The sequence below is a fragment of the Megalobrama amblycephala genome, linkage group LG9 (assembly GCF_018812025.1).
Source record: "Megalobrama amblycephala isolate DHTTF-2021 linkage group LG9, ASM1881202v1, whole genome shotgun sequence".
NCBI lineage: Eukaryota > Metazoa > Chordata > Actinopteri > Cypriniformes > Xenocyprididae > Megalobrama > Megalobrama amblycephala.
In genome coordinates, this window is record NC_063052.1 from 24,330,655 (window position 1) to 24,352,289 (window position 21,635).

The 21,635-nt window shown below is 38.1% G+C and overlaps 3 protein-coding genes and 1 long non-coding RNA gene across 6 annotated transcripts; 3 read left to right on the forward strand and 1 right to left on the reverse strand.

Annotated features, from left to right (window-relative positions):
* Positions 1-4,202: 4,202 nt before the first annotated feature.
* On the forward strand, positions 4,203-10,159 carry hoxa3a (homeobox A3a). 3 transcript variants are annotated; one of them, XM_048202263.1, is made up of 3 exons: positions 4,203-4,245; positions 7,424-7,982; positions 8,661-10,159. In XM_048202263.1, the coding sequence occupies exons 2-3, from the start codon at positions 7,541-7,543 to the stop codon at positions 9,452-9,454; spliced, it is 1,236 nt and encodes a 411-aa protein (XP_048058220.1). In that variant the 5' UTR covers positions 4,203-4,245; positions 7,424-7,540; the 3' UTR covers positions 9,455-10,159. The 3 variants fall into 3 exon arrangements, with proteins under 3 accessions (XP_048058220.1, XP_048058222.1, XP_048058219.1); XM_048202265.1 differs by lacking the exon at positions 4,203-4,245 and adding an exon at positions 4,769-7,315; XM_048202262.1 differs by lacking the exon at positions 4,203-4,245 and adding an exon at positions 4,769-5,992.
* On the reverse strand, positions 10,067-11,368 carry LOC125275395. Its single transcript, XR_007186439.1, has 2 exons — positions 11,260-11,368; positions 10,067-10,441 (listed from the first exon to the last, which is right to left on the reverse strand). It is a non-coding gene; the product is annotated as an uncharacterized LOC125275395 (long non-coding RNA).
* Positions 11,369-11,521: 153 nt separating this feature from the next.
* Positions 11,522-15,793, forward strand: LOC125275391 (homeobox protein Hox-A2a-like). Its single transcript, XM_048202266.1, has 2 exons — positions 11,522-13,219; positions 13,702-15,793. Exons 1-2 carry the CDS (start codon positions 12,853-12,855, stop codon positions 14,391-14,393), a joined length of 1,059 nt encoding a protein of 352 aa, XP_048058223.1. The 5' UTR covers positions 11,522-12,852; the 3' UTR covers positions 14,394-15,793.
* An 80-nt stretch (positions 15,794-15,873) lies between these two features.
* On the forward strand, positions 15,874-19,602 carry hoxa1a (homeobox A1a). The gene is made up of 2 exons (XM_048202267.1): positions 15,874-17,598; positions 17,795-19,602. Exons 1-2 carry the CDS (start codon positions 16,959-16,961, stop codon positions 18,145-18,147), a joined length of 993 nt encoding a protein of 330 aa, XP_048058224.1. The 5' UTR covers positions 15,874-16,958; the 3' UTR covers positions 18,148-19,602.
* Positions 19,603-21,635: the final 2,033 nt, after the last annotated feature.

Below are 21,635 nucleotides of genomic sequence, written 5' to 3' on the forward strand. Positions count from 1 at the left end.
ATTTTACCGTAGCGAATTTTCCTGAAATATTGAGATTTTTTAGGTTTTGTAAGTGTAGATGGCCAGTTTATTTACAAACGTTAAATATTGAATTACTGTCATTTTAGTGGTAGGCTATGTAATGTTGCTATAGTACTTTTCAACTAATTTACAAGGCAATTGTAAACAGTGACAGTAAAGTATAATAATGATAATAATAATAATGTGTACTAGCTGTTATAAGCCACAAAATCATTTCACGATGTATGTGTCAATGTCTTGATTCTATCAAGAACAAAACACAGGCTACAAAGAAACGTAAGTACAGATATTTCTATTTCATTTACATTCAACAAACGTTATCCAAACGCATGAGTATACATCCATTAGGCAGTCAAAGATCATTGCCGTGTTCACTGGCACCATGGTCAAACTGCTTTGAGCTGTACGTCATTATTAGCTTTGATGATGACCACGGTAAATCCAAGGAAAAGAATTATCTTCGTCTGCGTGTGGTAGTAATCTTAGCTTGCTTTAAGAGCTCCAAATGTCAGCATTGAGAACAGATTTGTTCTGTCCCCTGGCGATACTCCACGATCCATTTAGAGTGAAAATACTGCCATGCCTATTGGCTTCTTAAAGTCACTTTGAAAAGGGATAAATACTAAATTGTTGAAATATGTTTCTGCTGGTCTGCAGTTAATAACTGAATGATAATAAAGTCATATAAAAAATAGGCCTTTTAAAAGAAGAAGAATATTTGCACCCTTTGTTCTGGTCCCGAATGGTTTGTTTAAAAGCGTTCATAATGCACTTTGTGCTCGGGTAAGTGGGATGGAGAAATGCTGAAATGTATAAATGCAAACAGACAGGCACCAGGGTCTTCAGCATGTTCGCGTTGCGTCTCGCAACACCCCAGGGTCTCTAGCAGGCAGGTAACTAAAAGTCCGACTAAAGCGGATTTTGAAACATTGTTTACTCCTTTAAAATATCTGACTTTCGTAAGTCACACTTGATAAAGCACACACATCACAGTAACTCAACTACATCAAAATGAAGATGTAGGCCTATTATGCATCGTATTTGCACTATTCACTCAAAAGCGGACAGCGCTGGCCTCTGTCCAAAGGTTCTTGCTGTATGAATGTGGTGCTAAAATGATAACATAGTTTAGCTCATGTTCAAATCTGAAAAGAAAGAAAGAAAAAAAAGTTTGTACTCCTTCAAGTTATGGCTTTTGAGAGAACAAAGCATTGGTGCAAGGGGGAGAAGCGGTCCTGCCTGGCTGAGGTGATTAATTATCTACAGGGCTTCACCGCGTCTGTTGGATGAGCTTTCAGTAAACACTCTGCTGCCGGAAAACAAGCACCAAATGGTGTAAAGAGAAGGCCTCTTTTCGGGACGGGTCTTCTTTCTTTTGTTTGTTGAGGTATAGACTTGATAGATCACTGCTCTATTAAAAAACAATAAAAAAAAAATAAAAAAAACTGTAACTGTAGCTATACTACTAAGACTCTTGTTACTAAAGGTTAGGATGTCCACAATAGTAACTTTTAACACATACACTATCGCAGATGCACATTTGTAATTTTTAGTATTGCAGAGTTTTTTAAACTCTAGTTCAGAGAGAGCAGATGCTTGGTGTAAGTCTGAACTTCCATTCACAGACTTGTTTGACTGCTACACCGTAATCACCGAGAGAGGGCCACCTTGCACACACGAGTTCTTTACAGGTAGGCTAGTAACAGTGGTATATTAGATTTTAACATATATAGTTGGTGTATTTTTAAGAGATAGTTAGAGGGTGAAAATTAAGGGAAATTTGATTTCATTATTATTATTATTATTATTATTAAGAAATAAGAACTCCAACTGTTATCTGCTAATCCATTTATTTCCTTTACCGTGGCTTTACGTTTTAGGACATACCCAAAAACGAACTTCAACAAATCTCATTATAAGGTTTCAACTAATCTGATTTTTTTTTTTTTTTTTTTTTTGTCTGGTTAAAAAAAAAAAAGACTAAAAATTTAGACTGGAATTTTAAATTTCGGCTTAGTAGTCCAAGCACACTACTTCCATCCTTTCCATCTTTGTGATCCGACTCAAAGGGGACCAACAACAGTCTCTATTAATGATTCACAGATCAGAAAAGGTTTCCTTTTTAATAGACACTGGGTCACGTGAGTGGGGCGCATAATATGGTTGCGATATTATGATGAAGGGGGTGGATGGCATGCGAACCCCGGTCTGCTGCTGTGCTGATAGCGCTAGCCTACTTTACTAAAGTGGGGTTGGGTCATTGTGGACTTGCTGGAAAGCTGGAGAGATAGAGAGAGAGAAAAAAATTAAAAGAACGAAAGACCCTGGTACGTTTTGCGGATGATGTTATACAGCTGTCATGAACGGATATGTTTTTCCACACAGAAAAAGACAGAAAGCCCTGCGCACCATGAGGATGGATTTTATTTTGAGCTATTTCCGCTGATTGTTCATTACTCCAGTGAGTTTTTGCGCCTCAAAGAGAAGGTCAGTTACCCTACAATGGCGGATAAACATAGGAGAGTGTAGGACTCAATTTTATTAAAATAAACTCAACTTAGAGCATATTGGAGAATCAACTTTTATTCATCACTTAACCGGCACTGAAAAAAAACATTACAGTCGTAAATGTACATGTATTTGTGTTACATACATTTACATAAATGCTACATTGCTTTAAGCAACAGTTTACAAAACTAATATTCTTTAAAAATGTAAATAAAATTTGACTGAATTTTTATTAAATAAAATATAAAGTCATATAAATTAGAAAGAATCTGCTTCATTTCACAAAACATGGGGAAACAATGTTTATTATCAAGACCTAGTCTGTTAAATAAAATATAAATGTAAAATAAATGTATCTAAAAAATCACATACTTTATGGGCTATTTCAAACGTTTCAAAATTTGTCTGCAGCCCAAAAAACATTTTCTCTCACACCAGTATGATTCGGAGTAGAATAAAATATGTTTTATTAAATATATATATATATATATATATATATATATATATATATATATATATATATATATATATATATATATATATATATATATTTTTTTTTTTTTTTTTTTTTTTTAAATGTGTGAATGATTAATGATAATATATTTGTATTGCACGTGGACTCAAATCGGTAACACTTGTGCGTGGCTGTAAAGCTCTCTAGGTTGTGAGGGTGTGTAAACTGGGTTTTCCCAGAAAGAATAAATCACCAGACAGCGAATAAAACTCAACAGAGCAGTGGCGGCCGGTTTGTTGTGGAGGCTCGCATGGGAAACGAGGATATAATATAAGGAGTATCATCCAGAAGCACGCTGCCGCACGAGGTCACGACGCTCGAGTCTTGATTTATGGGCTGGGGGACTAAGGGCAGCCGCTGCTTGAGAGCTAATGACTATTCGATCTAAATTCTCTCGGAAGGAAACACAAAGGAGGAGAACTCGATACTTTTGCTGTGTTTTATTGTATTATTTATATATATGATATTTCTGATGATACATTCTTACACATGCATCAATATTTACCTTTAACTGTAAAAATACATTCATTTATTTGATTTATTTGTGCTGTTAAACTTAGGGTTCCCACCTATTTTTTATTATATGCATTTGATCTATTAGTAGTGTAAGTAATAGCATTAGCAGAGAAGAGTCGTAAATAAAGGATTTTAATATTGATATTTCTCTAAAGCCTGAGTTGAATATTTTTTTAGCTTTTGTCTGTTGTTCATTTTTATAGAAAGCTTAAGGATACGCTACTAAGATCGTTTTCAGTAGTAATACAATTTTATTGATATCAGTTTATTATGTATTTGTGTCAAATATAAGTTGGAGTTGAAGTAACCATTCCTAATGAGTGCAAATGGATCTACAGTGAAAATAGTGCAACTCAGCTGAAATAAAAAGAAAAAAGTGTTTATTGTCAAAATTACATTCTCATTTTAAAATAAAAATTAACATAAATGAGTGGCAAACATACAGAAGCGAGTTTATTTTTATTTGGAGATTATCACAGTGCACCCACTTTATTTATAGTTAAGTGTCATTGACATTAATTAGTTTTTACATTTCTCATGGCTGTTGTTGATATGAGACAACACAAAACAAAGGTATTGTTATGAGAAAAGAAAAAAATGACAATACTTTTATTTTTTGTCGTAGATCTCCAAATAAATGAATGTGTCCCATCACTAAGCCTGCGAGAGACTGTGTTTTGCTTAAGGTGAGCTCTCAATTGCATTATACAACTATCATGTCTTGCTATATTATTTACTGCCATTCAGTTTATTTAAGGCTTACACATGCTACATGCACGCATACACACACCTTGTCTACATGTAAACTGAAGTCCCATAATTTCTTCCTTTCCACGTTTCTATGGTGCAATTGTCATTATGAAGGAAACCGCTGCAATGCTCTGGAGCTAACGTGAGAAAACAGTTTAATAGGCTACAGATTAACATACGGATTGTTAGGCTACATATTTTACTTTAACACACATATAATAAGTTAATTTGCAGTCATTTCAGATATATGTTATTTGTTTGACAAAACTAATTTAATCTATTTATCATCCAGCAGTTTCCGTACCATTAATGAAACCCCTTAGTCATCGCTTTAATGAAAGAAAAAAGGACACAATGGTGTAAATGTTCAAAATGCTGAAATTGTAGGAAAACCGCATACACAAGGATTTTCAAATCCCACTCACCAACCCACGCCGCCCGCTCTTTTCTCTTTAGCTTTGGCAATCTGTAATCCAGTGGGCCGCGCGAGAACAGAAATCTGCCTCTGTGTTTACTGCCGTGCTGCGTAAAGACATAAATCTTCTCGTCTGACCGAGAAAATACACAAGCTGATGTTGGTAATTCATTCGTATGCAGAAGAGTTTGATCCATAACCTCAAGTCCCCGGCTCGCGGCTCCCTTTTTTCTGCCTGCTACTTTGGAGGTCCGGGAGTTTTATTACCTTTTTCTGTTTTGCAAAAAAAGAAAGAAAAAAAAAGAAAAAAAAAACATAATTTACTTTTATTGCCAATAATCCTTGACTCGGTCTTCGTGACCGATTCTTTTTTAAATGGATGAGTTTACTGAAATGTTGCAGTATATTACTACTACTACTACTACTACTACTACTACTGCTGCTGCTGCTGCTACTGCTAACTACTAGCTACTATACAATTATTATTATTATTATTATTATTATTGTGTTTTTTTTATTGCTGTTTCAATTTATAATCTCTTAAAACAATTTGTGATTAGCCTACTGTATTAGTAATTAGTAATTCAGTCCTTTTAAGTCTAATAGTATTGCAGTTTTGAATTTTTTAATAACCAATACAATGTTGCTACGATTAAGGTTGACATAGTTTCTAACAACTAGTCTAGTTCTGAGCGTAATTACAGAGCTGTAGATTTTTGTATATATTCCGTCCTGTGTTCACAGGGGAATGAAGCAGCTTTCTGTGCTTGAGAAGGCGCTTCATTTGCATAATTTTTCTTGTCTTCGGTGACGCTCTGTTTCGAGGGAGTTCACTGGGGTGTGCATGAGTATGTGTTAACGTGCTAGTTTGTGCACGTTAGTGGTACACGAAAGACTCACTAGAGCGCAGCCCATGGTGGCATTTAGTATAGGTCTGAGAACACAGGCGTTCATTTAGTGGTATGTAATATGTGTGTATGTGTGAAGGTGCTTCATCTTTACGACCAGGGCGCACGAGACAACTTTCGTTATCTGGCTGCTGTACTGATTTACGTCAAAAAGAGAAAAAGACAGAAGGAAGGAATTTGAGTCCTCGAGCGCGACGGAGTCGCAGCTTTACTGCAGATCCGTCCCATGACTCCTGCAAGTGCAGCTCTGGCTTTGTTGTCTTTCCGATTTAGCTTTACCCTGGACCGCTGTTTGATCGATTTCTGCCGCTGAATGAAAGAAGCTCGCGCCGTGCTGCGCGCTGCTCGTCAGAGAGGAAGGTAAGCGGGACAGAGGCAGAGTTCTCGCATGGTTGTTAAATGGCGAGTTTGTGATTTATGACCGCGCGACTGAAATCTCGGTTCAGGGAGAGTTCATACTCGCACATACACACACTCACTCACAGTCAAGCCAGATTCCTCCCGTGCAGCAGCTGGGTCTCCTGCTTTGTGGCTTTAGTGTCTTTTCTTTTAGCTTTCCATGTGTATGATAGTGCCAGAGAGTGAATTATTGGAAGTCAAGCTATGATGGCTAATCTAGAAAATAAGGAGGCCTGTTGGTTTAGTTTTATGTAATTATGCGGTCTCGTGTATGGCATTTGGGCCTGATTTCAGCACAGTTATACCGCTGGTTGTAAAACCCGCGTGTTTTATGGTATTTTTTATTTAGCCGAATTTTATTGGTATCATTTACCTATTATTATTATTATTATTATTATTACTACTACTACTACTGTTACTGTTGCTGGAATTGTTTGTTATTATTAACGATGATATTCTTGAAATAGTCCATGATTTACATATTTTATTGTGCGCTCTAGCTCCTGATTCTTTTGGCTTTCTTTCTTGTGATCTTATCTTCGTTTTGTTTCTTGTATAAATGCATGTCGAGTTGTGGGATATAGGGTATTGACCTTTCAAAAATTAAATAGGCTATTTCAGTGTTGAGCATTGTACCAGGCAAATGTAATTTGTTTCAGTGGTTACTTCCGCGATCTGCATCAGATCTGGGCCGTGGCGATAGCGTTTTCCCGGTTTGATGACCCCTCATGCATCCACTGATGCCAGTTATAATTATCCATTATTTTTGGTCGGCGAGGAAGAGTTTAGTGTGGTTATGGAGACGCGCGTCTGCCCGGTTTTTCAGGTTTCCTGCAACTTTCGAACCCAAACAATACACGCAGGGGCTTGAATTTATGTAGACTAAAATGTTATGAAACACCTTAAGAACTAAAAATCAGACGCAAGTATGTATGACCATTGTTTAGATTTAAAAAAAAAAAAAAAAAAGTATAGTCAACATTCAAATTAAAAGGCTAGAAAAATCAACACGATGAGAATAAAGTTCGCATTAAATTCACGGTAATGGTTGTTGCTTATTTATTGCCCTAATACGTTATTTCGTTTCACACTACTCATTTACTACGCAATGCCCTATTTTACAGGAAATATTAGTTTTATGTGCTAATTGGTGTTTTTAGTTTTTTAACATGTTAATATATAGCTTATTTTTGATTGGACAGTGATCAAGTTAAATGTTTTAAGCGGCTATCATGTTTTCGGTTCTCTTCAGTTATGTTGGCTATTGTTGCAGCTGGCCATAAGGTAAGTGGTGACCGGCTCTCCCAGTCTCGCCACAGTGTCAACTGAGCTTTGAAAAGTAAGATGGATAGGCCTTATTTCACCCGCTCAACGTATCTTCTCTCACCGTAGGTTCACCCGTAGAGCCCATTGGCGAAGAGGTGTCACGTGACTACATTGAGCCAATGTTCTTCTACAAAGGTGTCAGGACCTTGTCAGAAAGTGAAATAAACATTGGGAAACGGCGAGATGCAAAAAGCGACCTACTGCGACGGCTCGGCAATTTACAGTGGCTTCCCCTATCAAAGCGCAAACGGTTTAGGTTATGATGCCAATCAGCAGCAATATCTCCAGGCCCTTCATGTGGAAACTGGGTACCAACGACCGGCCTGCTCCCTGCAGTCCCCTGGTGGTTCTGCAGCTCTGCACAAACCCAATGAAATCTCCGAGGGCTGCCAACGGAGTAACGGGACACAAGCCCCAGTACCAGACATCCCCGATAACAACCAGCCCCCTACTGCCCCTTCCGGACCATCTTCCCCCAGTGCCCTGAACCAAATACCGAGCAATGATACCACCACCAAGAATCCTGGGCACTCATCTCCAACGCCAGCCACAAGGAAACAAATTTTTCCGTGGATGAAGGAGTCCCGTCAGAACACAAAGCAGAAATCCTGTGGTACAATTTCAGGTGATTATGTTTAGCCTAAATAAAAAAAATGTTATAAAATAATATGGAAACGCATACGAGCCATATTATGCATCTACTGTTAGGTATGGAGTACTCACAAATTATTTAGGCTATTTATTTACATAATTATTTATTTATTTTGGTAGCATGATTTGTGCAATGTGTTTTCGCTTTGGTAAAAAACAGTCTGCTAAGAAAATAAATGTCATAAATGTAGCCTATAAACACGCATCTAAATGAAATTCCGCATAGCCTTTTCTACGCTTATTTGGCTCCTTACTGACAAATCAGGGTTATTTCAAAGTCATACATACAGATGACACCTCCAACCCCCCCCCCCCCCCCCCCCCCAATCAGTTTTACTCATGCTTACTTTCATTTGGTAGGCAGCCATTTACTACTTTGAAAATCACTGCGTAAGGCTAAAAAATTGCAGTATTTCACTCTTGCTCTGCCCCACTTCCGGAGCATACTATCCCACTTTTCTATACCTATTTGTATTTAACCGGCTGCAAAGAATACAATTAGTTTTCAATACAGTAATCATGTGCTTGCTTTACCAATGAACCTGGTAGTATTACCCTATAATCTTTAAAATGATGAATAATGTACAGTGAGGTCAGTTTACTGGGACATACACAATAACGCTTTTCGTTTTACTTTTTTGTCATCATACAGTAGAGAGCTGCGCTGGAGACAAGAGTCCCCCAGGTTCAGCCGCCTCCAAGCGTGCTCGTACTGCATACACGTCTGCTCAACTCGTAGAGCTGGAGAAGGAGTTCCATTTCAACCGTTACCTCTGCCGTCCGCGACGAGTGGAAATGGCAAATCTGCTCAACCTTACGGAAAGGCAGATTAAAATATGGTTCCAGAATCGCAGGATGAAGTACAAAAAGGACCAGAAGGGGCTTGGAATGATGCCCTCTCCTGGAGCACAGTCTCCTCACAGTCCCGTTGCTCTGTCATCCGGTGGCGGAGGAGGGGGTGGGAGTGCATATTTAAGTTCAATGCATTCTCTGGTTAACAGCGTGCCCTACGACTCACCCTCTCCAGCATCGTATAACAAACCCCAGCCTAATGCTTACAACCTTCCTACGTCATATCCACCTCCTCTGAATAACTGCCCGCCTCCTCAGAAGCGGTATCCGGGGACTGGCACAGCCACGCCTGAATACGACACGCATCATCTTCAAGGCAACAACAATTACGGAACGCAAGTGCATGGTAGCCCGGTTTATGTCAGTGGCGGTGGAGGCTACTCGGATTCTTTGGTAGGTATGGGGGCCTCGGTATTTGGCCTGACACATCTACCGCATCCACCTCAAGGCAATATAGACTACAACGGCGCTATCACCATGGGGAACAACCATCAGCAAGGAGCTTGCGAACCAAACCCATGCACATTCACAGACCTTACACCGCACTATTCTCAGGGAAGAATTCAAGAAGCGCCCAAACTGACGCATCTATAGTGCCGATATAGTGTATTTCTCTCCTCGTCCACGGCACACATTTGCGTCCCCGTTCTGATGGCGTTTTCTGCCACCTATTTTGTTCATATAGTTTTCCTGACGTAGCCTCAGGTGAAACTCCCTTGTTTTATGTTCAACTTTATACATATATAGAAAATAAATTAAAGTTCCTTAAAACTTATGTCATTGCATAACGGGAATATATGTAGAGCTATTTGATTTGTTTTAAGAAAATCTGAAACAGGGTATAAAACAGTTTTATGACAGGTTTTTAAATTGGTTTTGATTTTAAAGTTTTTAAATTGTCCCTAGTCCACGGTTTCTTTTCTGTTTTGCATTTTGCACTTGAGGAAGGATGCATATGAACACGATTTCTTATTCAACAAATTTATCATACAGCGTAAGCTCGTGTCTTTCAGTCCTTCAAATGTATTTATTATTTGTTTCCATGGACAGTAGATTGTTTGTGTTATGCCCAAACCCTTTAGATATAAAGAAATGGGTAAAAGGAAAAATGCATCCGGGGATTCTCAAGATCAGTGTGTTCGTATATTAATCAATGTGTGCGAATGTTAATCATGTCTTGCTCAAACAGTCGAAAGAGACATCCGATCAAATACTCATACTTTTTATTTGTTCGAATATTTTTGATGTCACACATTCCATGCTGCTCCACTTCTGAAGAAATAAAAAAAAACTAACTGACGAGCCTATGTATTTGCTTTCGTAGCAGAGTGGTTATACAACAAAAAATAAACAGATAATTAGCAATCAAAAGAATCACAATAAGCAAATCATTTGCTCAGTGGACTGATATATTATTATTAAAAAGATGACTAAGGCATTTGGAAAAATGACACAAACAAGCTAGGTATGCATATATTTAATGAGTGGTGAACCATCATTTCCTGCAGTCTTGCATTATGTGAAAAGTGCAAATAATTCCATCCATTGTAGCGACAGTCTCCTATAGGCCTCCAGCAGTGCCTGTGGGAGAAAAAAAAGTCTTTAAAACTCTGAAATGCTCAAGCCAAGCCCTTTTTTGGGCAAATAACAGTGGAAGAAAACACAGATACTGCATAAAAGATAATTTGCTAAATGCTATTATTGCTAAGTGCTATTATTAAATAATGCTAATAACAATAATAATAATGAACGTAGAAGTCTCTGAAATAACTGGTCAGTTGAAATTTTGTTCAGCCATGGTCATACTATTCGAGACAGACATACATAATTATTCCTGTTCACAAATTTAAATCTAAATAGCGACGAGTTCTTTAATATCAATATTGTTGTTTTGTAATTTCACTTTACATGAAAAGGTGATTGATCAACCTCGTTGTTGTGTTGCTACAAGTCCCATAGACTGTAGTTAACACAAGTCAATTGCTAGTAAAAATACCAAATTTAATTTCCAGACAAACGTGAGTGTTGGCAAAGAGGCAAAAAGATTTTATTTAGCTTATTGATAAGCTTATATTTAGCTTATCAAATGACATGACTGTCCGATGTAATGTTATAAATCATCGCAACGCTTGTAGTTCATTGTAAAATGTCTTAAATCTATATGGCATACGTAAAACAAAGTTGATCGATTTAAGACATTAACTCAAGATGTGGTTATGGATTTCATGTGGAAAACAGGGCCATGTTTTCACCGACTCGGGAGCCAACTCCCACAGAGTAACCTCTTTTCTACTCTTACACAGAATCCTAACGATTACTTCAGAAACACTAAGCCTTTATCACAACAAAAATAGCGAGTCCTTTTAACAATTTATGCAATATAAAAGAAAATTACTTACTCTTCGATAGCAAATTACTGATCCTTGAAAGTAGATGTCTGACTTTAAGTCTGTTTATGAGACAAACAGAGGCAAAACTCTGTAACGGAGCCTCTCGTTCCGCCAGGATTTGATTCGCATATAGAGTTAGAAGGTTTAAATGTGTTGTGGGGGCATGGCTGTCAGACCTTTTGGCAAGTAAGATTGATCGCGTGCAGGCTTCTAGAACCCTTTGTTTAGTATATAAGCACTAAAACTGCAAACGACTCGTTTCCCTAAAGTTTAAACATAATTCACATATTCATCAAAAAAAAAAAAAAAAAAAAAAAAAAACTTTTTCGAAGTTTTGCTTCACAGAAAGTCTCCTCCCTGTGTAAAACAAAATCATCAACAAAATTACTTTTAGCTGAAACTTAATACAAAAGTTCTATACTGAACGTCAAATATTCTGTAGACTGTTAGAAAAAATAGGTCAAATGAAGTTCTGTTTAAATTTACATACATTGATTTAGCAGACGCTTTTATCAAAAAGCGACTACAAATGAGGAATACCATGAAGTAATTGATCACAGAGCCATCAGTATTCAAAGTAGACTATATATTGTAAGGTCTAGTAGAAGCTAGATTAGAACAAGCTAGAACAGAGGTTGTATGTTATATTAAATGTTTAGTACTTACTCTAATCCCCATTGTTCAAACATTACGGGTATGCTCCGTAAAAAAGCTTCTAGTAGCCTTCTAGTATCTGAAAACATCTGGTATCAGGAAGCGTTTTACTTCAAATATTTACTGAGAACGACGTAGAGAGCATATTTAAATATAGGCTACAGACTTTGAATTAGCATTTTATCTTGCACGGTATTATATAAATAATTTGATAGATTAATAATGTATTTTAGAATATATTTCAGTGCGATCATCTACCTTTCACAATGTTCTGTAAGTATGGTTTTATGAAGCTGTAGGTTTTTGTCTAACCAGTGTATCATAAGAATCGATAGGCGGAACGTTACGTCAATAGATTTGAGTGGAGGAGGGGTATATGTGATTCCAATGCATTTTCAGGTCACGAGATGAAAACAAAATTCCTCTGTCAGTAGCAGGCGTAACTTATAACGTATTGGAGCAAGACTGATCCCCTTACTTTATTTTTGACATGAATACACAGACAGAATGCACGTGCAGCAGGGGTAGAAGGGAGACTGTAATTCATATACGCACCGGCGACCGGTTTTGAGTCTGACTTGAAAATTTCTGGGCCATTGCCTTCTTTAGCGAACACTATGACACCGATGTACTACATATCAGCAGTGACCTCCCTCTTGAGAAAGGAGTTGCTCGAGGAAGTTCTTCGGATCGATCTGTCAAGCTGGATCCTTTTGAATAAACCCCAAACTGCCATTGGGTAGAGGTAATCATGTGACATGACTTTTCGGACTTTCCAGTCTCCTTTTAAATGTAATATTGTCAATAGTAAGCGGTCCACATATGGCATAATTAGTTATTAAAATAAATAGTTTAAATGTTTTTGTTTTCTTTGAGAGCGAAAAATCATAGACTTTAACGAAACCAAACTTTCCCTGCGCTTTCGGGACAAGAGGCAACAGGTTTACAATGAATTACGAGTTTGAGCGAGAGACGGGTTTCATCAATAGTCGGCCATCGCTAGCGGAGTGCCTTACTTCTTTCCCCCCTGTTGACGACTCATTTCAGAAGTCATCAATCAAAAGCTCAGCGCTCACGAACCCTCACCCTCTTATCCTACCTCCTTTCGAACACACCATCCCAAGCTTGAGCCTCAGGAGCCAGCTAAGCCATGCAGGGCCCCGGTACAGCTTAGATGGGGGAAGCCCACTGTACGCCAATTCTCTGACACCGCAATACCCGTGGATGCGCGAAAAGAAGACCAACAAAAGAAACTGTCCTCTTACACCAACCGGCTGCTTGACTACAGCCGGAGTCATTTGCTTCTCTCCAAAAGGTGAGTTTAGGAAAACCTAACCGAAAAGAGATGGGGAGAACTAAGGTCATTTAAGGTCTGAGAGAAAAGATGAGCATCGCCATGTCCTTTGCACTATCCTCTCTCCACGCTGTTTACCTTATACAGCATATAGATGAAAATTCTGTTTAATTCTTTATTAGTTTAATTCGAATCAATATGGTCTTTCTGATGTCTGACGTGTAATGAAGAATGATAGATTACTGTTGTGGCGCAAGGGACGCTCAGGCATACATTAGAAGATGCTGGTCGGTACCACGCACACACTGGCGATGCTGTTTGCGGTCTACAGTGTTTTTCACAATACTATTAGTTAATAAGCTTTTTATTGCATGTTACAATTAACATTACATTCAAATTGCGATAGACAAATACTAGGTATTGTCATGTTATGTGTTGTTTTTTATCCTATAGGCCTGTATTTTTTGACTATGTTGTGTTCTTTTTTGGACTAATTTTTCCAGGCTCACCCGAGCTTCCCGAGGGCTGCTTGTCTAGTGGAGAAGGAGGTTCGCGCCGCCTGAGAACAGCATACACAAACACACAGCTTTTGGAGCTGGAGAAGGAATTTCACTACAACAAATATCTTTGCCGACCACGCCGTGTGGAAATAGCCGCGCTGCTCGAGCTTACGGAACGCCAAGTCAAAGTATGGTTCCAGAACCGACGGATGAAACATAAACGCCAGACCCATACCAAGGACATCCATGGGGAGCTAAACAAGACAACTGTCGTGGATGATAGCGATGCACAGAGCGACGAGGACGCCTCTATTTGTGGCCTGGTTCATGGTAGGCTGGGCGTTGTAGAAGGAGAGTCGAACTCTTTTCAAAACGACCTGTCAACAGTCTCCGGGCAGCCCTGTAATGATAACGACATGCAAACGTTTGAAATGTTTTCTAACAGCTTTATGGAAAGAAGTCTGAAAGATATTCCCACTCAGCCACCTACTGCTCTAGATAAGGGGACAATAATACACCACCGATGTGCCATACTGGACAAATGCGGTTCCCCGCATGTTATGGACGCGACTGTGCAGAACCTCAACATTTTTTCGACCGACTCACGTTTGTCTGATGCAGCTTCGCCAACACTACACAAGACTCTGGAAAGCCAAGATGATATACCAACGGGTTTTTATTTTTTAATGGATTAATTTACTACAGCTGATTTACAAAATGCAAACTACTGATTATCAAAGTGGATCAATGAACAAATGGAAGAATAATTCGGGAGATTTTAAAAGGTTTTATTATTATTTACAAGATGGGTGTGATAAACTGACACGATTAGGCTATCATAACATATCGAAGGTAAGCTATAAGACCTGGGCGCTGTATTCAGTAATACACACAGTATAGGCCTAATTCATAACAGAAGGGGTTTAGTATTCTTGTATTTTTGTATGTTGTCTGTTGCTTATTTTTGTAAGAATAAACACACTTTGTAAATACAACTTTCAAGACAATATTCTATTTTCAAATCAAAACACACACGCACACATAGGCTACGTTGCAACAGCAACTATTATTTATAAGTATACATGCTCAGGCGCTACGAAATGTAAACACATAATCATTACCCTTGAACCAAATTAAAATGAATAATTAGATTCACGTCTACTGTTATGTTCCGTGCAGACTATACAAAGTATTTGTGAAGAAAAGTCAAAAACAAAATGTGTGTGAAATGCACACCGATTTGAAAAGCTATTTTTACATTTTATTTTTATTTTATTATGTTGAAACAGTGTTATTAGGGGCCATGGAATCAGCGCTAGTAAACTTTTTGGAGATCACTAAAATGGGGGAAAATATTTCTTTAAACTTCTGAATGAAAGGGCACTGCGTATACTTATAAATATTATAGGCCTATAGTTTTGTTTTCCCTTTGCACGATGCAAATAAATATAAACTGTATAATTATTCCCAACACATGTGATATTATCCTAGTATAAACTTTTAAAATGTTATATTTTAAGTCGCAAAACCGTGTTCAAATATGGCTTCTTCGCCAGAGGTGGACTCTTTGTCTCATGCTCTTTTCTCTGCTCCGCGTGGGGAAATGCCAAGGATGTTTCTTTCCATAACGAACTCATAAATCAAAGTCTTTCAGGCAAGCTGACAGCACCAAGACAATCACTGCCTGTGAAACGTCTACCCAAATAAGCGTTTTCACTCACTGTTTATCATTAAGAAGATTTTGGATCCTGAAGCATAACCCACGTGGACGGATATATAATTCATTTTTATTGGCGTTTTAACACCCCGCATTAGGATTACACAAAACACTCATAAACTACATATTTCACTGCGCGTGCCATGAGCAGTTTGTCTTAGTCTCTTTTAAGCTTTTTTTGCTTGTCCTCCTAACCTGACTGAAATATTGTGAATTGTTTATAACCGTTATATTAAATCAACTTTTAAAAATATTTTATATTAATAAAATAGCATTATAATCATTATAATAAAAACAGCATTTTTATGTTCACATATTTCTACCCACACTTCCTTAACATCTTCCCGTAATAATGCCCCTTTAATTGACTGCAATACTTTACCTTTGTTTTGCTTTTTTTTTTTTTTTTTTTTGTTTCATTACTTCAAATGACGGATTTACATTTTTGCTTAAATGCATTGGTTATGCAGCAGTTTTTGTGTTCTTGATACTCTGGCTTGCTACAAAAAGAAGGAGATGGAGTCCCTTGTTTGTAAGGGACCGTGATGGGAAAAAGAGTGTTAAGAAGAGGGGTCGAGAAATACTAGGCCGCCAGAAGCTTGTGGAAAGCGCCATTTTGAGGATTAAAAAAAAACAAAAAACATTGGACATCTGTAAGAAATGTCCCCTTTTCATCCACAGGGGGCGCATGTCTCCCCTGCTCCATTTGGCTAGGAGATATGAATACACTCTCTCTGATAACAAAACACATTCAGCAAAACAAACAATCCAGTTCGTTTGTATCTTATCGGATAGCCTATGGATTTTTGCCGGATTTTGACATAAATCGCTTAATAGGAGTAATAAATCTACAGTGGGCTGGCTAGCACATGGCTTTTTATTATATAAGACTCAGCCTTATTAAATTATAAAAGCATTTTAATGAAAAGATTGTAAACAAAAATATACAATCAGTTCATCATTTTGATACTCAAGGCCGAGCTGACAAAAGATGATGCATATAACAGCCTCAGAAAGCAGCGCAATTGACTCACAATATAGCTGGATAATAAATCAGAAGAAAAAAGACATTCACTTCACATTATTTCCCTGTTGTTTGGAGCTCCTCTTACCTTAAGCATTTCTTCAACATATTTCTCCACAACAGTATGTTGATGCTGCCCGGACGTTGTCTGTGAGACACTTGCTCCTCTGCCAGCGAATCCATCCTTTCAATGGGGGTTAAGGTGGGCCTACGTCACGTTGATCGACAAGAGGTCGGCATTTACATAAGTCTGGTCTTTAACGACAACCTGTCAGCGCAAGGCCACTTAAGATCAAGATGAGACAGAACAACTGATCACTGGCTGACCCAGCCCACGTGACTGTCACTGGTCATTCATATCACTAGTGCGCAGACACCCCCCAATCCACGACTGATTGAAGGAGGCAGAAGGGTGGCTCGGCTCAACCCCGAGTGAGTGGTGAGACGTTAATCAGTCCCCGGGCCCAAAGATCTGTCAGTGTGGCAGCCACGCACAGAGACGCCCAGGAAGATGCTACAATGAGCACATTCTTAGATTTCTCGGCCATAAGTGGTGGTGGAGACGGAGGTGGCGGAGGCTCGTGCTCAGTCAGAGCGTTCCATGGCGACCACGGACTTTCAACATTCCAATCATCGTGTGCTGTTAGGGTAAATAGCTGCAGTGGAGACGAGCGGTTCATGTCCAGTAGATCATCACAAGACGCAATTAACCCTCAGCAACATCAAGCAGGCTCGTACCAGTCCCCCGGGACTCTGTCAATTACCTACAGCGCCCATCCAAGTTACGGGACTCAAAGTTTTTGTTCCGGATACAGTCACTATGCCCTAAATCAGGATGTGGACTCGTCTGTGAGCTTTCCCCAGTGCGGCCCTTTAGTTTACTCTGGAAATATTTCCTCCACGGTTGTACAGCACCGTCACCATCGCCATGGTTACAGTAGCGGAAACGTTCACCTCCATGGCCAGTTCCAGTACGCCTCAGCCACATATGGTAATAGTCCGGATCAGGCAAACCTTACGTTTGTGGCGGGCTGCTCAAATCCGCTATCCCCTCTGCATGTGGCTCATCACGATGCTTGTTGTTCACCTCTATCAGATGGTGTGTCCACAGGGCAGACATTTGACTGGATGAAGGTTAAACGGAACCCGCCAAAAACAGGTGAGTGGCTGGAGAAGTTTACATGTCAAGGTTTTTTTTTTTTTTCTTTTCACATGTCATTTTTCTCTTGATAGTAAAATCTAAAGAGAAAAGTACTTTACCCTAGTTGTGTAAATATGACTGAGGGACTGATATGACATAAGTCAAGATTATGCATGCGCACTCATTTATTCATCTATTTATCGTCTCTCTTCAGGAAAAGTTGGAGAGTATGGATTTGGTGGGCAGCCAAACACTGTACGCACCAATTTTACCACAAAACAGCTGACAGAGCTTGAAAAGGAGTTTCATTTCAATAAGTACTTGACTCGCGCGAGGCGTGTGGAGATCGCGGCTGCGCTCCAATTGAACGAGACTCAGGTGAAGATTTGGTTCCAAAATCGCCGTATGAAGCAAAAGAAACGCGAAAAGGAAGGTCTTTTGCCCAAATCTCCGTCCGAACCGAAGGATGGTCTCGAAAAAACCGAGGATGCATCCGAAAAGTCGCTCTCCACTCCATCCACGCCCTCTCCCACTTCCCCGACTGTTGATGCCTACTCCTCGAATTAAACGGCTCTCACGTTTGTTCTGCCAACCTGTTATTGCTGTCCTTGGTATGGGTCTGTAACTGTTAGTTACTCTCCTTTCAAAGTCATTGTCAAAATCATCATGTGACATACCGTGTCATACAGAGACCATTGCACAACTTTGTTTCGACCTGGACCATTTTGACTACTCTCAGTGTATTTACCTGTGCTACTTTGTGTTATTGTGAAATGACTGTTAATAGTTTTGGGCACCTTGTCAAGCACCTAGATAGAACAAGTGGATTGTGCATTTTCGTACACAGTAATAGCAAATGCTGCACTTTTACACACGTCTTTGTTCGGACTTGTACACCACTTGTCAAATGCCTACCTCAAGAACCAAAAGAAATAGTGCAATATATTTAAGTAATGTATTATTAAGAGAGATTAATCAATTGTTACTCTCGTCAAAGGCTTGTTTGAAGATACTGACAACTTTTCTGGACCGTGCATAGTGTTTAACCCTGATGTTGTAAATGTGTTGTGAGTTTTGCAACATGATGCGCAGTTTTTTTTTTAAGTTGACGTTGGTCATACTGAGTTTTATCAGTCGGAGATGAAAGCACTAATCTCCATTACTAACATGCTTTAGAAAAAGATCAAGATACGGGTGAAATAAATGTGTGAATTAAAAATGCTCTTAACTACAATTTATTTGAACACTTGTCCTTTACTCTTGATTCTGCTAATGCCTGTTATAACCTGCACACAGCCACATTTAACTCTCAGAACCATTACTGGCAATGTTTGGGTCATCGATTGATTTTCATAGTCCTAATCTACCAAAAGCTCACTCTCTGGCTCCGTAACTGATGTATGCGTCCGCGCGTTGTTTCTTCCTCGGGGAAAAAATATTGGCACATGGTAAGCATGTTTATCCACGAAAGAAGATGCGCAATGCTGTCATCGTCATTCGTGATGACAACCCTATTGACCTGTTAGTTTATCGAAGGGAAACGAAGGACAAGAGAGAGAGAGAGAGAGAGAGAGAGAGAGAGAGAGAGAAACATGAACATCGATTAAATCATTTCAACTATCGACAAGAATGAGTCGGTCTGACCCCATCCGTGTTGATGACGTGTGATTCCTCATATCACACATATCAGTTTTGCTTACAGAGTGTCGAGTGAAGCAGTAACAGAGCAATATAAGGAGCAAAAAGTCTGAACAACAGATCTGAAGGCCAAACATGTTCAATGCCCCCCCCCCCCATACACACACGCACGTTGGGGTTTCATGTTTTATGGGGACATTCCGTAGACATAATAGGTGTACTGTAAATTCTATCCCCTAGCCCTAAACCTATCACAGAAGACTTGCTGCATTTTTGGTTGCCCAATAAACATTATTCTGTATGATTTATAAGCTGTTTTCCTTTCATCTTTGTGATAAAATAACGTGTACCTGAACCACACACACACACACACACACACACACACACACACACACACACACACACACACACACACACACACTCACACAAAACTATAAAGGCGGGAACAAACAATTGCCCAGGGCACAGAAAATATCACGGATCAAATGACAAACTGTCTGTATAAAAACACCCTAAATGTTTAATTTAGTTAACTTATTTACTTCCTTGAGATTTTTCTTCAGTACGCACACACCGGTCTTGATTGAGCTTCACCTTTACCTTAAATCGACCTGCACATGAGGGTTGACTGTGAGTCCGTGTGGAACCTTATATCTTCTGGTCCGGTTGGGTAAGTTCTTCTTCCTAAGACTCGACGTATGTTTGTAGATGTTTAAAACAATATGTATTTTCTTGACTAAAAACACTGTTAAGTAATAGTATACAGTTTAATAATATTAAATGAGAAAGACATTTTCCATTCAACTTTACGAATAAGATTTTGCTGTAAATTATGGGACATTGGGCACACCTGTGAACGCGCTAAAAATACTTTGCACTGTTATCGATTTTATTTGTCCTAATGCCGAAGTGATTAAAAGTCAATTATATAACGCAAAAATATGGCCATTTTTGCCATTTATATGTATTTTGACAATAGTAATATATTAAATATGCATTGTTACCTCGAGTTAAATTTCATAATGTTACAAAGTTTTCCAAATAATTTGATCAAAATAACCATAAAAATGAACATTTGACAAATAGGCCTAATTTACAATTATATAAAACAAAAAGCAACAATACAAAACCAAACATACAAAACAAAAAATTGAGGAAATAAACCCAAGTCAGTTTAAAGTCAAGTGGTCTCCATGATTTGATTTGAAAGTCTTCCTGTCGCGTCTCTAATTGCCAGACTTAAGCAGGCTCGTGACTGTGAAAACATAAATGCGATTATATTCTTTGCCGTTTAGCCACGCAAATAACATAAACGGGATCCAAAAAAAGTAAGAAACTTTTGTGTTATCATCGTAGTCTCTCTCTCTCTCTCTCTCTCTCTCTCTCTCTCTCTCTCTCTCTCTCTCTCTATATATATATATATATATATATATATATATATATATATTCATGTTTTGTGATAGGCCTATGTAAACGTTATTTTGGCATTGTTTTTAAAAAAAAAAGACTGATAAAGGATTAAAAACTGAAATACGTTGATGAAATGTTTATTACAATGAGACGATTATTATTATTATTATTATTATTATTATTATTATTAAAGTGATATATTTATTTATTCATTGAGTTATTTACGGCGACAATGATAAGGGAATTACAGATCTATTGAAACTTTTAACTAAACTATTAAATTAGCCTATTACATTTAGTTATTAAACAAAAAAAAAAAACAAGAGCAAATTAACGAAACATAAATAAAACTAGAACTCACTTCTATTCACCAACCCATAGTAATAATAGTAATAGTAATAATAATAATAATAATAATAATAATAATGTTTATGTTTTGTAAAAATTATATTTTTGTGTTAAAAATGTATTCTTTCACGTACATAATTATTTTAAAGAATAATTGTTGCGGAATTGCATTAAATGCTGACCTGACCCTCGAAAGAAAACCCCGGGATCATTTAACATATTTTGTTTAGTGAGAGATAAAATTATTGATATCTTCACATTGAGTGTGTGCTATCATACCATATCATATTATATTCATATTCTAGATCCCGTGATTTAGATCTTTATATACAAGGAACTCAAATTTACCGAAAATCATGACATGCAGTTCTCTATGGCTTTAATCTACCTATATAAACACTCTCATTTTTTTAATGAAATATATGCCAATTAAAATTCACTTCTATCGGACTGAAAATTAAAATAAAGATTTTATGTAGGTGGCTGACCATTGAATTTGCCTGTTCTGTGAAATAAACTATAACAACACTGCAACACATTTACTGCACACATTGTCCCATTTGATATCACATGTTTCCTACTGTCTTTTTCTTTGACTGTGTTTGAGCATGTTGCTGAAGTAAGAACACCTGTTGGTCACTTTGATTATTATGTAGCAT

Coding starts and splice junctions, on each gene's coding strand:
- hoxa3a (XM_048202263.1), top strand. CDS start 7,541: ATGCAAAAAGCGACCTACTGCGACGGCTCGGCAATTTACAGTGGCTTC. Junction 7,983..8,660: donor ATCCTGTGGTACAATTTCAG/GTGATTATGTTT, acceptor GTCATCATACAG/TAGAGAGCTGCGCTGGAGAC.
- hoxa1a (XM_048202267.1), top strand. CDS start 16,959: ATGAGCACATTCTTAGATTTCTCGGCCATAAGTGGTGGTGGAGACGGA. Junction 17,599..17,794: donor ACGGAACCCGCCAAAAACAG/GTGAGTGGCTGG, acceptor GTCTCTCTTCAG/GAAAAGTTGGAGAGTATGGA.
- LOC125275391 (XM_048202266.1), top strand. CDS start 12,853: ATGAATTACGAGTTTGAGCGAGAGACGGGTTTCATCAATAGTCGGCCA. Junction 13,220..13,701: donor CATTTGCTTCTCTCCAAAAG/GTGAGTTTAGGA, acceptor TAATTTTTCCAG/GCTCACCCGAGCTTCCCGAG.